General features: G+C 45.4%; 1 protein-coding gene across 1 annotated transcript; it reads left to right on the top strand.

The window, feature by feature from the left end:
• The first annotated feature begins 25 nt into the window (after positions 1–25).
• On the top strand, positions 26–13,351 carry fbxo18 (F-box DNA helicase 1). Its single transcript, XM_041853570.2, has 21 exons — positions 26–369; positions 600–764; positions 895–1,409; positions 1,538–1,668; positions 1,759–1,894; positions 3,597–3,781; positions 3,897–3,971; positions 4,057–4,148; positions 4,485–4,653; positions 4,798–5,017; positions 5,158–5,245; positions 5,395–5,481; positions 5,611–5,747; positions 5,841–5,937; positions 8,741–8,904; positions 8,988–9,063; positions 9,907–10,101; positions 10,305–10,430; positions 10,622–10,728; positions 11,507–11,641; positions 12,014–13,351. Exons 1-21 carry the CDS (start codon positions 351–353, stop codon positions 12,179–12,181), a joined length of 3,087 nt encoding a protein of 1,028 aa, XP_041709504.1. The 5' UTR covers positions 26–350; the 3' UTR covers positions 12,182–13,351.
• The last annotated feature ends 2,696 nt before the right edge of the window (positions 13,352–16,047 follow it).

The raw sequence follows: 16,047 nt of genomic DNA, 5'->3' as shown, positions 1-16,047 counted from the left end.
AGGTGGCGCTATACAAACAAAAACACATTGAACTCCGTAAATTCACCAAAGAAGAACCAAGTATCCAATAAACGCTTAGCTAGCTGTGAGTTATCAACAACAACTATGCTAGATATTTTATCAGTAATATTGAATAGTATTTAAAAAGGTGAATGTCTAAATCCACAAGCGAACTTTACTTTGCGCTGTACATTAGCTGATATAAACACGGGCTAGCCAACTTCGCCTAGGGTTGTTTGGGTGCTCACACTAGCTAGCTAGCATGTACGCTAACATTTAGAGAACTTGTTTTTTTCGAAAAAGCAGGAAACGAATGATTGGATATCAGCAGGTTTTCTTGAAACAACAAGATGGAATCATCCATTAAAGGTAATGGTGCTTGTTTGAGGATGGTAAATGGCACTTGCTAGGTAGCCAACTACTGTAACTTGCTAATGCATGTCACACATCTGTAATCTTAGCTCTACAACGGCGTCTGTAACGTTAATCTGTTACGCATTCTCAGTACTGACCCAAAACACAGGACTGGTGCCATTAAGGTGTATGAGAGAGTGTAGCAGTGATGTAGAGATGTACTCAAAGCCCTGGTGATGTTGCAGGAAAAGCCAAGCGAAGGCACCTGAGCTCAGAGGAGTGTCGTGAAATGAGTAGGAGACCAGAGGGCAGCCGACCCCTCACACAGCCCCACTCCGTCACTCGCAGGCACAGCAACTCAGACCCCAACCGGGGGTTGTACCCCAGAACACCCACAAAGAGAAAGAGAGGTACTGTACATTTGTGTGTCTTTTAGTTTTTAAACTCTTGAGACCTGAAGTGATGTAACATTTTGTACACATATCATTTACCTTGTCATCCCCTCCCATTGCTCCCTCTTCTCTCTTGCCTGGATCTCAGATGCGAGTAATGACAAGCAGCAGCAGGGGATCACTCAGTTTTTCCCTGTGATCAGTGTGGTCAGGGTGTTAAGTCCTCAGAAAGCAGCCCTGTCCCAGGGCTCAAGTTCCATAAAGACAGAGGGATTCAACGGAGAGCTCATCCCCAAAAAGGAGCCTGTTGAGGAGGAGGAGGCACTAGCCACCCCTATGAAGGAGGAACCTGAGGATGAGAAGGTGGACTATCTGGAGGGGCTGACAACGGACATGTTTGGGGACGACAAAGAGTTTGAGCGCTGTTGGTTAGATCCAGCCCCAGCCTTTATGAACCACCATGATGAGGAGGTGGAGGCCCTGCCTGACGCCCACTACGGCCTCTTGGGAAGCAGCAGGAGCCTGGCCCATCCCCAGGGCCACGTGGACGACCTCCCAGAGGAGGTGCTGATGCTGGTGTTGAGCCTCCTGCCTGCTGAGGACCTCTACTGTCATGTCAGCCTGGTCTGCCAACGCTGGAGGAACATTGTCACCCAGTCACTGGTGAGAACCTGGGACAGGGGGAGGAAGTTAGGGTTCAAGTTATGAAGATTAGCTAGTGTGAAAATGTTAATATATGTGCTGTGTAGATTTTTTGGGGGTTAAGTTGTGTCTTTGGGCCCTATGTGTAGTTTGTGCCCTGGAAGAAGCTGTATTACCGCTACACAAAGAAGGAGAGCGAGGCGGTGAAGGAGATCGACGCCATCCTGGAAACCCATAGAATCAAAAAGAACGACCAGGAGAGCATCCTCCATATAGTCGAGTAAGGACTCTTTACTGTAAACTGTTCCTTTGGGCCATTTCTGATCATTTCTGATCTATTCTGTGTGTGTGTGTTTTTTTTTTTTTTCAGGTTCATGGCCCAGTATAAGCCCAGTCAGAGGGTGAAACCTGAGGCAGTGTTACAGCGTGTGAGGACACATTGTCTGTTCCCTCAGGCTGAGGCCTGCATTAAACACAGACTCCCAAAACTGGAGGGTATCGAGGGGGTACGTAGCCACACACACACACACGTGTGTATATACAGTGGGGGAAAAAAAGTATTTAGTCAGCCACCAATTGTGCAAGTTCTCCCACTTAAAAAGATGAGAGGCCTGTAATTTTCATCATAGGTACACGTCAACTATGACAGACAAAATTAGGATTTTTTTTCTCCAGAAAATCACATTGTAGGATTTTTAATTAATTAATTTGCAAATTATGGTGGAAAATAAGTATTTGGTCAATAACAAAAGTTTCTCAATACTTTGTTATATACCCTTTGTTGATAATGACACAGGTCAAACGTTTTCTGTAAGTCTTCACAAGGTTTTCACACACTGTTGCTGGTATTTTGGCCCATTCCTCCATGCAGATCTCCTCTAGAGCAGTGATGTTTTGGGGCTGTCGCTGGGCAACACAGACTTTCAACTCCCTCCAAAGATTTTCTATGGGTTGAGATCTGGAGACTGGCTAGGCCACTCCAGGACCTTGACATGCTTCTTACGAAGCCACTCCTTCGTTGCCCGGGTGGTGTGTTTGGGATCATTGTCATGCTGAAAGACCCAGCCACGTTTCATCTTCAATGCCCTTGCTGATGGAAGGAGGTTTTCACTCAAAATCTCACGATACATGGCCCCATTCATTCTTTCCTTTACACGGATCAGTCGTCCTGGTCCCTTGCAGAAAAACAGCCCCAAAGCATGATGTTTCCACCCCCATGCTTCACAGTAGGTATGGTGTTCTTTGGATGCAACTCAGCATTCTTTGTCCTCCAAACACGACGAGTTGAGTTTTTACCAAAAAGTTATATTTTGGTTTCATCTGACCATATGACATTCTCCCAATCCTCTTCTGGATCATCCAAATGCACTCTAGCAAACTTCAGACGGGCCTGGACATGTACTGGCTTAAGCAGGGGGACACGTCTGGCACTGCAGGATTTGAGTCCCTGGCGGCGTAGTGTGTTACTGATGGTAGGCTTTGTTACTTTGGTCCCAGCTCTCTGCAGGTCATTCACTACGTCCTCCCGTGTGGTTCTGGGATTTTTGCTCACCGTTCTTGTGATCATTTTGACCCCACGGGGTGAGATCTTGCGTGGAGCCTCAGATCGAGGGAGATTATCAGTGGTCTTGTATGTCTTCCATTTCCTAATAATTGCTCCCACAGTTGATTTCTTCGAACCAAGCTGCTTACCTATTGCAGATTCAGTCTTCCCAGCCTGGTGCAGGTCTACAATTTTGTTTCTGGTGTCCTTTGACAGCTCTTTGGTCTTGGCCATAGTGGAGTTTGGAGTGTGACTGTTTGAGGTTGTGGACAGGTGTCTTTTATACTGATAACAAGTTCAAACAGGTGCCATTAATACAGGTAACGAGTGGAGGACAGAGGAGCCTCTTAAAGAAGAAGTTACAGGTCTGTGAGAGCCAGAAATCTTGCTTGTTTGTAGGTGACCAAATACTTATTTTCCACCATAATTTGCAAATAAATTCATTAAAAATCCTACAATGTGATTTTCTGATTTTCTTTCTAATTTTGTCTGTCATAGTTGAAGTGTACCTATGATGAAAATTACAGGCCTCTCTCATCTTTTTAAGTGGGAGAACTTGCACAATTGGTGGCTGACTAAATACTTTTTTCCCCCACTGTATACACGGTTGGAACTACTACTATACTTCTGAGCTGATCTGATTGGACTGTGTGTGTGTTTGTCAGGGCCCTAACCCGTGGGCAGCCATGGCCCTGATGCTGGTGCTGTGTGACGGGGTGGGAGATGTTCTGGACCTGGTGGTCTGTCTCAGAGGCTGCCTGCCTTCAGCCAGTGCCATCACAGAGTACCTCAGCGCCATGGCAACCATGCTGCTCGCCATGAGGAGGAAGGACATCAACATCAGCAACAGGTCAAGATATAAGTTATATACAGATGGAAAGATACAGACATGTACAAACAGATGGATAGACAGGCGGACATTGACTGTCTCTCTCTGCACCTCTCTTCTCCTTCCTCCACTCCAGGTGGCACTACAATATCTTCTACGTCCTTCACCTGATGGAGAACGCCCTGCCCACAGCAATAACCAATCAGAGTGGGTGAGGACTGATATCTTTCTGGAAGGAAGTATTTTTAATGAATCAGTCATAACCTGAGTCTCATGCCTAGTCCTCTCTCTCCCAGGAGAGCCCAGGTTCAGGTGACCCACGAACAGCAGCAGATCCTCAACCACGACATCCATAGAGACCACGTGGTCAAGATCATGGCCTTCGCAGGTACCACCAGACCGCTACTACCAACATCATGTCACACCTGTGTTTTTAAAATATTTTTTAACAGAAAACAAGTTAGATATAGAGTTGGTACTTTTGCTAGCATTCTCTGAATTATCGCTAGAGGGCACCCTCTCCCTGTCAGTTCAGCTCAGTCTGTGATTCATCAGTTCAGGATGAGAATGAGAGTACTCTTTCTATATCGTGACAATTGCAGAGTATTTCAAGTGGATACACACACATGGTCCACCCCACATTGTGAGCTGTTGATTGTGCCTTATGTGTGAATGTTCCTGCTAGAATGCAGTGTAGGGGTTAAATGTTGTTGCTGTGTTTCAGGCACAGGGAAGACCACCACCCTGGTTCGGTACGCCCAGCAGAGGCCACACCTCCACTTCCTCTATATGGCCTTCAACAAGTCGGTGGCCACCCAGGCCCAGAGCTGTTTCCCCAGCAACGTGGACTGCAGGACGGTCCACTCCATGGCCTTCGGAGCCGTCGGCAAGAGGTCTACTTTTCTGTCTGTCGGTCTAGACCAGTTTCTGTCCGTATGTCTGGCTGTCGTCAAGTCTTTCAGTAAAGCTATTCAATCAGTTGTTCAATCAGTCATCCAGTTGGTCAGTAGTTCATATCCCTTTCCCCCCTCTCCCAGGTACCAGGAGTTGAAGAAGTTGTCTGGTAACGTGAAGCCCTTCTCTGTGGCCTGGGTGCTGCCTAAGGGCAGCGGGGGCTTCGTCAACGCCAAGGTGGTCACCCTGACCCTCAATGCCTACATGGCGTCGGCCGACACACACATCACCCCCAACCACGTCCCAAACATGTACAAAAACACACATGGCACATTGACCGTGCCTGACCGCAATGCAAAAAGGGTAAGTGTTATACCCAAATCCACAAACACCTCTCCTCCCAAAGAAACATCCCACACACACATATAGTCACACTCCAGAAAACACACAAACAGGTCACACACAGGTCATCTCCACAATTGAACAAACTTTTTATTTTGCAGATGTTTGCGAGGGATGCTCAGAGGATCTGGGACAAAATGGTTGCCTTAGAAGAAACCAGGGAGTCTGCATACCACATGACCCATGATGGTAAGCCCAAAAACGGTTAGCTTTTTTCCAAATCCTAACTTGAGATGCACAGGTGTAACTTAAGCCTACTTAGTAATCCATTGGAGATGTGTTTGAACTTTTGAATATGTCAGTGTTTTAGGATTGGGTCCTTACTGAATGTCTTCCAGGGTATCTGAAGCTGTGGCAGCTGCAGAGGCCGACTCTGGACAAGTATGATGTAATCTTTATAGACGAGGCACAGGACTGCACTCCAGGTACACAACTTAACTACACCACTGCACTGTACCACACCTGGACCAAACCTGGGTCTACATTACACCTGCACCAGGCACCACTCACCTGATAGCAGGTCCATGATAAGTGTGTGTGTGTATGTGTCTTAGCCATCATGGACATCATGCTGCCTCAGCACTGTGGGAAGATCCTGGTGGGAGACCCTCACCAGCAGATCTACACCTTCAGAGGAGCAGTCAATGCTCTGAATCTGGTGGAACACACACACCTCTACTACCTCACCCAGGTACACACACACACACTTCTCCCTCGCTCAGGTATATACTCTCTAAACAAAAGCTCAGTGTTTGTATTGAATATGTATTTTTTCTCTTCTCAGAGCTTTAGGTTTGGTTCTGAGATTGCCTACATTGGAGCCACGATTCTCCAAGTGTGTAAGAAAGTGAAGAAGATTCTGGTAGGAGGAAAACAGGAAGGTGAGTGAAAAAACACTAATGACAGTTTTCCTGTGTTTTGTATCACATTGTACAACAGCAGATGTAACGAACACTGTAAAAAAAAATGTATCAGTGTTATTTCCTGGCCCACTATGGTCATGTAGGTCGTGTTGGGGAACGGATTTCAAAATCCCTCAATCTGCTGTTGGCACCCATTCAAATTATCCCCAAGGTTGCCTTGTCCAATCTTGTTCATTCTCTTAAATTAAATACCATGTCTGTTTTCTCATTAGCTGGGAAAGTTGTTTGAAATGTCCAATGCAACATACTTTGGTGATAGTTATCAACCTACTGCATACCCCTTAAAAATACAACAAATAGTGTGCAGGTGTGCTATTAGCATGCTAACAATCATTAGAAAAGACTGGTAGAATAGCTAGCCATCGCTAGCATTCACTGGTTGAAGTTGAAGTAACTTGAGTGTAATGGAGTTGACTGGTGACGATGACATGAATATACACTTAGTAGCATCTAGTACCGGCTCGGACCTCCCTTTGCCTCCAGAACAGCCTGAATTCTTTGGGGCATGGAAACGTTGCTCAATTGGGATAAAGGGACCTAACGTGTGCCAGGAAAACATTCCCCACACCATTACACCACCGCCACCAGCCTGTACTGTTGACACCGGGCAGGATGGGGCCATGGACTCATGCTGCTTACTCCAAATCCTGACTCTGCCATCAGCATGACACAACAGGAACCGGGATTCGTCGGACCATGCAATGTTTTTCCACTCCTCAATTGTCGAGTGTTGGTGATTGCGTGTCCACTAGAGCCGCTTCTGGTTTCTGAGATACTGGAACCGGCACGCCTGGCACCGACTATCGTACCACGCTCAGTCGCTTAGGTCACTCGTTTTGCCCATTCTATCGTTCAAAAGAACAGTAACCTGAATGCCTCGATGCCCGTCTGCCTGCTTTATATAGCGCGACTCACTGTCTGTAGGAGCGAACCATTTTTGTGAACGGGGGTGGTGTACCTAATAAACTGTGTATATAATTCACAACATTTGGACGGGAGCTATAAAGAAAATGTAAATTATGTGTGTCGTTATTGCTTGACTTCAGGCTTGGCTGCACTGCTTTCAATGGGGAAAGATTGCTTCCATACCCTGCTCCTGTGATTTTCGTTGAAAACGTCACTTTCCCGTGTGGGCCTATTGGTGGAGTTTTGGCTTGCCTGGTGACATCACCAGGCGGTATAAGTTAATAGACCAATAACAAATAGATTTCCAAACCTCTCTGCCAATAGCTAGTTTTCAGATTACATATCCCTCCTATTAGGCCTCACCGCTCCGGCGATTGATCCACACTGTGGTTAATGCACCGCTTTGGTGCCCTTCCCCGCCCCCACTCAGACAGCAACATTCTTGCTTGAGAAATAGCTTTTTGCTAAAAGGGTATTTGTTTTTTTGTGACCATTTTTTATGTAAAACTATTACACTAAAGGACTTAATTGTTACTCAAATGATTTGATATTAAAATAAGAATGGCTGCATTGGACATTTTTAAAGGTTGACTCAGCGAAATGACGTTGCATTGAGCGAGATGCAAGACTTCACTCTCACACGGTCACACACAGTATCTTCGCATGTGCATGGGTTCGCTTCACGTTGTTAGAGCGTGGTGGGAATGGAACCAAAACGGAGAAGTTTAGCCTCACGCTTTAACGCTCTTAGTTGTTGCTGAAATTGACCCACTATGCTGTTGACTTTGTGCACCTACTTCATATTGCTAGGTCTAAGGTTGATTTTCTGAACTGTATAATCATGCCAGTAAAATATCCATGGTGTTCCATGACTACTGTGCTCTTATTGTTTCTTTGGTTCTGATTGGATCAGTTTGTTTTAAAGGTAAGATTGTAGAATTAGGTTGCTGTTAAACATTCTGATTTGTTTCATCCTTCTAACTAAAAGTCCCAATACGACATATCACTTTACATTTGTATTTTGGGAGAATTTAATATTTTATTTGACCAAAGATATGTCGGAAAAGTGACTTAAAGAGGAACAATACACGAGCAGGAGTGAAGCCACTGTCCGTTTCTTTAAAACATGCAGTATTCTGTTGATGGAGTTGTTGTAGCTTGCTTGCTAGGTAGCTAACTTATTCCCTCACCAAACACCGTGCTAGAGTGGGCCAGTTCGTTTTGCACGGCCCGGTGCACTTAGCAGGCTAGCTTTTTTTTAAATCACTCTTCCACTGTTTGTAGCCATCGCAATCGTTTAGGGGAAAATTGAGCCCCGCATATGACTGAAGCGCCAGGGGTTTCCCTGGCCCAGTCTGCCCGCCGTATCCTCATGAAGCAGTTTCTTCCCAACTTCTCGCATTTCGACCAAACATGCATGCCGGTAAACAGCAGTTGTAGTTCACTGCCGCCACCACCAGGCTGTTCTCTTCTTGACATCAAAGATGCAATATATTGTTTGTATGCGTTTTTGATCAATGTAATTCAAATGGAGAAAATAGAACTGTGTAATAAAAAAAAAAAAATCTTACCTTTAAAACAAACTGATCCAATCAGAACCAAAGAAACCAAATAAGAGCACAGTAGTCATGGAACACCATGGATATTTTACTGGCATGATTACACAGTTCAGAAAATCATCCTTAGACCTAGCAATATGAAGTAGGTGCACAAAGTCAACAGCATAGTGGGTCAATTTCAGCAACAACTAAGAGCGTAAAGACCGTTTTTAGATGGAATATCATCAATCTACGTTGTTAGATTTGTGGAAATATATAGTGCAACCTGCCCTTTTAATGTGTGTGTCCGTCCACAGGCTGTGTGCAGGGTAAGGCTGTGGACTCACTGCGTCCCCTGACTACAGGGTTGAGTCCTGGCCGGGGCAAGTTAGCAGTGCTGTCTCGCTCTAACGTCTCTGTGTTCGACCAAGCTGTTAGACTCACCGACGACAACCCCCGCTGTAGGCTGCACATCGTAGGGGTGAGTGTCCATACACACCCACACACGCACAATGTGTTTGGGTCTTGTGTAACACATGGTAAGACATATATTTTCCACTCCAGGGGTTGGAGAATTTTGGGCTGAACAGAATCATGGACATTTGGGTTCTGATGCAGCCAGAAAACAACCGCTCTCGAGGTGAGTGGCACACACACTGCCCCTTGCCTCAGTTCCGCAATTCTAATACAAGTGAATTAGTATGTTGTACCTGTGTGATATATCTGTTTTTGGTAAGACAGTATTCTGCCTTGGTTCTCAATGCTCATTGTTTTATTGGTAGATTATTGTGTGTCAGTCAATAGCTCTACTCTACAGTGTGAGTAGTGTTAGTTTTTACTCTTAACGGACAATTAGTCAAAGCTCAAACCAATTTTATTCACCCACTGGGTCAAACAGCTGCATAAGACAAAGACATGTTTCCACCAGCACAAGTATTTATACCCCCCTTTAGGCAGTGTCCTCCTTTTCTCTAACACTACATCTCTGTTGCTAGGCAGGAAGTTAAATGATGTGGGTAATAAACTGTTCCTTCTCCCTTCATGTGAGCTGACCTGACCTCTGCCCACATTCCTCACGAATGCACAGCTATCCACCTTCATCAGTGACCGCAACCATGTGATTGACCTTTCCCTTACTTAGTAACTCTCCAGGGCCTTGGCTCTTATCCAACCTCCATCGACCACCATGTGGTCCTCTGTAGCTCAGCTGGTAGAGCACGGCGCTTGTAACGCCAAGGTAGTGGGTTCGATCCCCGGGACCACCCATACAAAAAAAAAAAATGCACGCATGACTGTAAGTCGCTTTGGATAAAGCGTCTGCTAAATGGCATATTATTTTATATTATTATATTATATACATTCCTCATACGTGTAACCATTAACTTCTAGTATAGCAAGTATTTCAAACTAGAACCCAACAGTAGCTAGCTCTGTCCCTTTTTAAACCTGCTCCCTTCTTCTTCTTCTTCTCCCTGTTCTCTAGGCATCAAGGACAGCTTCATCCGTAGGTTCACCAAGCAGAGTCTGGGGGGCTACTGTGGGCTGAAGAGTTATGCTAAAAACACAGAGGACCGTGAGTTGGAGGGCAAACTCTCCATGGTGGAGAAATACAACAGCCGCATCCCTGAGCTGGTGGAGCGCCTCTACGGATGCGCAGAGAGAGAGGCCCAACACGCAGGTACACACACACACACACTGTACTGACAAACTTCCACACAGGTACATACTGTACACGCGCAAACACATAGACATACACACAAGTACAGTACATGCCACACACACACACACAACTGTACAGACACACAGCGTTATGAATTGCTGTATTTGTATTTTGAGAGTGATCTTTCAAATGTTTCTCAACCCTCCCCTGCTCTCTCTTAGATTTTATCCTGGGGACAGTCCATAAATCGAAGGGTCTGGAGTTTGAGACGGTGGTGATCACTGATGACTTCGCTAAGGTCCCCTGTGCCGCCCACAACTTACCCAGACTCTCCAGCTGCTCAGGAGGTGTGTGTGTGTGTGTGTGTGTGTGTGTGTGTGTATGGCTGCACCACAATTCTTTTGAACTAGACTACTAAAGACACACTAAGCATTCCATGGAAGATGATCCAAGCAATCATTAGGCATTTGGAAAAACTATCCATATACCAACTCTGATCTAAGGCCAATGACTGTTGGCTGTTTTCTCCCTCCTCTAGGTGACATCCTAGAGGATGAGTGGAACCTGCTGTATGTGGCGGTGACGCGGGCCAAGAGTTCTCTGGTCATCACCAAGAACATCACCAACATCCTCACACTGGCTGGGGTGAGAGCATTGACCAGTGGAGGCTGCTGAGGGGAGGACGTCTCATAATAATGGCTGGAATGGAGTGAAATCAAACACATGAAAACCATGTTTGATTCCATTCCATTCCGGCCGTTATTATGAGTCGTCCGCCCCTCAGCAGCCTCCACTGGCACTGACCCCCTCTACTACACTCCTTCCCTCTTCGCTTGTCTCCCTCTACCCCTCCATAATCCTCTCCATCACTCTCTAAAACACTCCTTTGCTCTACTTAACTCTCTCCTATTCCCAGTCGTTCTTTTTTCTATGTGTGTACTGTTCTCAAACACCATCTCAGATCTCAGAGAAATGTACTAGCTGTTCATTGAAGCAAGATGTTGTGGTTATGTAATTCTGAGAAAGCCTTATTCTTCTGTGGGTGACATTTTATGTGACGCAAATGAGCACGTCACTGTGCAAGTGAATGTGTTCCAATTGAATTTGTGTTCTGTGAAAGCCTCCTCCCATAGCCTGGTGGTCCAGTCTGTGTTATTATCCAGCCCTCTGTGTGTATGGCTTGACAGTGATAGGACAGTAGGAAACACTACAGCACGTACAGTATGGGACCAAGGCTTCTCTGCTTCTCAGAGCAGGAGTGCTGATCTAGGACCAGGTCCCCCTGTCCATATAATTATTTTCCTTGTGATCTAAAAGGCCAAACTGATCCTAGATCAGCACTCCTACTCTGAGACTCTTTGTGAATACAGGACCAGGCTAACTTCTCCCATGGTTAACCCTTTAACTTCCTGTTGTTCCCCAGGAGTACTTCCTGAGGACAGAGTTGACCAGCGCCCTGCTGACCGAGGGCCAGCCCCCCCGCTGCTCCGTGCGGGAGTGTCATAACCACATCATGCCCGACTGGCCCCTCGCCATGCGCAAGCTGCCACTCAAATACGTAAGGCCCCGCATCCTCCTCCCCGCCACCATACCAAATTCTGATTTGCGATGTCTCTCAACCAGACCTGATCACTTCAGACAGGTGTGGGTGCAGGAGGTTTAGAAAATTGGCCCACATTCCGCTAACAAGTCAGACCTGTTAACCAACTGGAATAGTTAGTCAGTTGGTCAAAGGGCACCTACGGGGAAATAATGTTATCACTGTTACATTTAGTGTGCCTGAGCTGTGATGAGGCGGTGAATGTTAAGTCATAAAAGGGATTTAGGACATACAGTTGATGGTAGTTGAGATGCTGAACTCCTGTTCATTCACAAAGCTTATTCTTGAGTGAAGTGTGTGTGTGACTGACTCTGTCTCGGTGTGTTGTAGATGGATAGTGCAGACGATGGAGGTCCTATGTGTGGGGCGTGTGTGTTGCAGCGTGTCGGCCCCACGGCCAGTCTCCTAGCCTCCCCAGAGCTGCTCAAGGTCCTGCCAGTGACAGAGGAGCGCCTGAACCTGCCCGTCAACTACGCCTTGCTGATGGCACTCTTCTGAGGGGACACGCTCACGTACACACGCAAACTCAACATGCTGCTTGAACTGTTCTGAGAACACACACACACACACACACACACTCACTCAACATGAGACATGAACCTCTCCACTGATGTTGTCATGGAAAAAATCTCTCTGTGTAATAGGCATTTGAACTAGCCAATTATGAAACAGTTACTATGGACCAGAGGGTAACAGTGTGGAACAGAGTTACTCAGCCAATCTCCTAGAACCTAGAGACACTGACAACGTGGTACAGGCCTAGACCTGCCCCTCATGATCTCTGTTAATCAAAAGGTGTGTTCCTTGCTGATTGGATTTTTTTTGGGGGAAGAATGCCATTATTGTTTTTTAGTGTGGTTATATTTTGCTGCATAGAAAATGCACAAGTTCATTCCTATCTTTTAAATAGGTCTCATTTTCTCGTTTCTTTTTAAAATGTCTCTTTTATTTGTGACATTTTTTTAAATTACAACAAAAGAAACGTCATAAGTTTGAGTACTTTGAGGTTAACAACATAAGCATCATCATAAGTCATGTCCATTGTTTCCATAAAGACACATAAAATAGTTGCCAATACTCTAAAGGAAACGGTAAAGACAAGTATTTATGAATTGTGGTTAGTTTGGAATGCAATTGAAAGTGTATGTGTTTGGACAGAGTAAGATGACTGTTCACACCCGCCAACAAACTGCCATATGAGGAATAGGGTGCCTTTTGGGATGAGGCCTGTGGCTGTGTTCGAGAGGATCAAAACCGCAATGTATCATGGGTAAATTCACTGAGTAACAGATCTACACGTAATAATGAGTGGTTATTTATGATGCAAGGTGATTTGTAGGTCAGTCACTTGGCAGTCGTTTCGATGCTCTCGAACACGGCCTGTCTCCATGCACAGCTACATCCTTACAGACACAACTGTGTTTAAAGAGTTGGAGAGAAGGGGTTTACCAAGAGCAGCTGTTTGCTCTGAGGGGGTGGCATCATGTCTATTTTAATTTGGTCCTGGGAAAAAGTATACAGTCTCTGCCTCCATTCAAGATGAATGTATTTAGGAATGGCCTTTATATGGGAGGGTTTTTTCTTCTACACGGAACAAAAATATAAACGCAATGTAAAGTGTTGGTCCCATGTTTCACGAGGTGAAATAAAAGATCCCAGAAAATATTATTTCTCTAAAATGCTGTGCACACATATGTTTACATCCCTGTTAGTGAGCATTTATCCTCTACCAAGATGATCCATCCACCTGACAAGTGTGGCATATCAAGAAGCTGATTAAACAGCTTGATCATTACACAGGTGCACTTTGTGCTGGGACAATAAAAGGCCACTCTAAAATGTGCAGTTTTGTCACAACAAAATGCCACAGATGTCTCAAGTTTTGAGGGAGCGTTCAATTGGCATACTGACTGCAGGAATGTCCACCAGAGCTGTTGACAGAGTTTAATGTTAATTTCTCTACCATGAGCAACCTCCAACGTCGTTTTAGAGAATTTGGCAGTACGTCCAACCGGCCTCACAACCGCAGACCACGTGTAACTAGGCCAGCCCAGGATCTCCACATCTGGCTTCTTCACCTGCAGGATCGTTTGAGACCAGCCACCTGGACAGCTGATGAAACTGGGTTTGCACAACTGAAGAATTTCTGCACAAACTGTCAGAAACCGTCTCAGGGAAACTAATCTGCGTGATCGTCGTCCTCACCAGGCTCTTGACCTGACTGTAGTTTGGCGTTGTAACTGACTAAAGTGTGAAAATGCTTACCTTGGATGGTCACTGGCACACTGGAGAAGTGTGCTCTTCACGGATGAATCCAGGTTTCAACTGTACTGGGCAGATGGCAAAGGTGTGGGCGAGTGGTTTGCTCATGTCGACGTTGTGTACAGAGTGCCCCATGGTGGCGGTGGAGTTATGGTATGGGCAGGCATAAGCTATGGACAACGAACACAATTGCATTTTATCGATGGCAATTTGAATGCAGAGATACCGTGACGAGATCCTGAGGCCCATTGTTGTGCCATTCATCCGCCGCCATCATCTCATGTTTCAGCATGATAATGCATGGCCCCATGTCGCAAGGATCTGCACACAATTCCTGGAAGCTGAAAATGTCCCAGTTCTTCCATGGCCTGCATACTCACCAGACATGTCACCCATTGAGCATGTTTGGGATGCTCTGGATCGACGCATACGACAGCATGTTTCAGTTCCTGGAAATATCCAGCAACTTCGCACAGTTATTGAAGAGGAGTGGGACAACATTCCACAGGCCACAATCAACAGCCTGATCAACTCTATGCGAAGGAGATGTGTCGCGCTGCATGAGGCAAATGGTGGTCACACCAGATACTCACAGGTTTTCTGATCCACGCCCCTACTTTTTTTTTTTAAGGTATCTGTGACCAACAGATGCATATCTGTATTCCCAGTCATGTGAAATCTATAGATTAGGGCCTAATGAATTTATTTCAATTGACTGATTTCCTTATATGAACTGTAACTCAGTCAAATCTTTGAAATTGTTGCATGTTTTTCCTATTTTGTTGCATTACAACATGTAATTTAAATGGATTTTTATTTGGATTTCATGTAATGGACATGCACAAAATAGTCCAAATTGGTGAAGTGAAATGAAAAAAAATAACTTGTTTCAAAAAAGTAATTTAAAAAAAAATAACGGAAAAGTGGTGCGTGCATATCTATTCACCCCCTTTGCTATGAAGCCCCTAAATAAGATCTGGTGCAACCAATTACCTTCAGAAGTCACATAATTAGTTAAAGTCCACCTGAGCGCAATCTAAGTGTCACATGATCTGTCACATGATCTCAGTATGTATACACCTGTTCTGAAAGGCCCCAGAGTCTGTGGCGGTAATGCACCATAATGTTGGATGCCAACCGCCGATAAACCCCACTGAAGAAGAAGAAGAAGGCCCCAGAGTCTGCAACACCACTAAGCAAGGGGCACCATGAAGACCAAGGAGCTCTCCAAACAAGTCAGGGACACAGTTGTGGAGAAGTACAGATCAGGGTTGGGTTATAAAAAAATATCAGAAACTTTGAATATCCCACGGAGCACCATTAAATCCATTATTAAAACATTTAAAGAATATGGCACCACAACAAACCTGCCAAGAGAGGGCCGCCCACCAAAACTCACGGACCAAGCAAGGAGGGCATCAATCAGAGAGGCAACAAAGAGACCAAAGATAACCCTGAAGGAACTGCAAAGCTCCACAGCGGAGATTGGAGTATCTGTCCATAGGACCACTTTAAGCCGTACACTCCACAGAGCTGGGCTTTACGGAAGAGTGGCCAGAAAAAAATAAGCAAACACGTTTGTGGGAGACTCTGGTCCTCTGGTCAGATGAGACTAAAATTGAGCTTTTTGGCCATCAAGGAAAACACTATGTCAGGCGCAAACCCAACACCTCTCATCACCCCGAGAACACCATCCCCACAGTGAAGCATGGTGGTGGCAGCATCATGCTGTGGGGATGTTTTTCATCGGCAGGGACTGGGAAACTGGTCAGAATTGAAGGAATGATGGATGGCGCTAAATACAGGGAAATTATTGAGGGAAACCTGTTTCAGTCTTCCAGAGATTTGAGACTGGGACGGAGGTTCACCTTCCAGCAGGACAATGACCATAAGCATACTACTAAAGCAACACTTGAGTGGTTTAAGGGGAAACATTTAAATGTCTTGGAATGGCCTAGTCAAAGCCCAGACCTCAATCCAATTGAGAATCTGTGGAATGACTTAAAGATTGCTGTACACCAGCGGAACCCATCCAACTTGAAGGAGCTGGAGCAGTTTTGCCTTGAAGAATGGGCAAAAATCCCAGTGGCTAGATGTGCCAA

Source organism: Coregonus clupeaformis, chromosome 20 (genome assembly GCF_020615455.1).
Source record: "Coregonus clupeaformis isolate EN_2021a chromosome 20, ASM2061545v1, whole genome shotgun sequence".
NCBI lineage: Eukaryota > Metazoa > Chordata > Actinopteri > Salmoniformes > Salmonidae > Coregonus > Coregonus clupeaformis.
The sequence above is the reverse complement of the archived record's forward strand: the minus strand, read 5'-3'. Positions and strand labels throughout refer to the sequence as shown.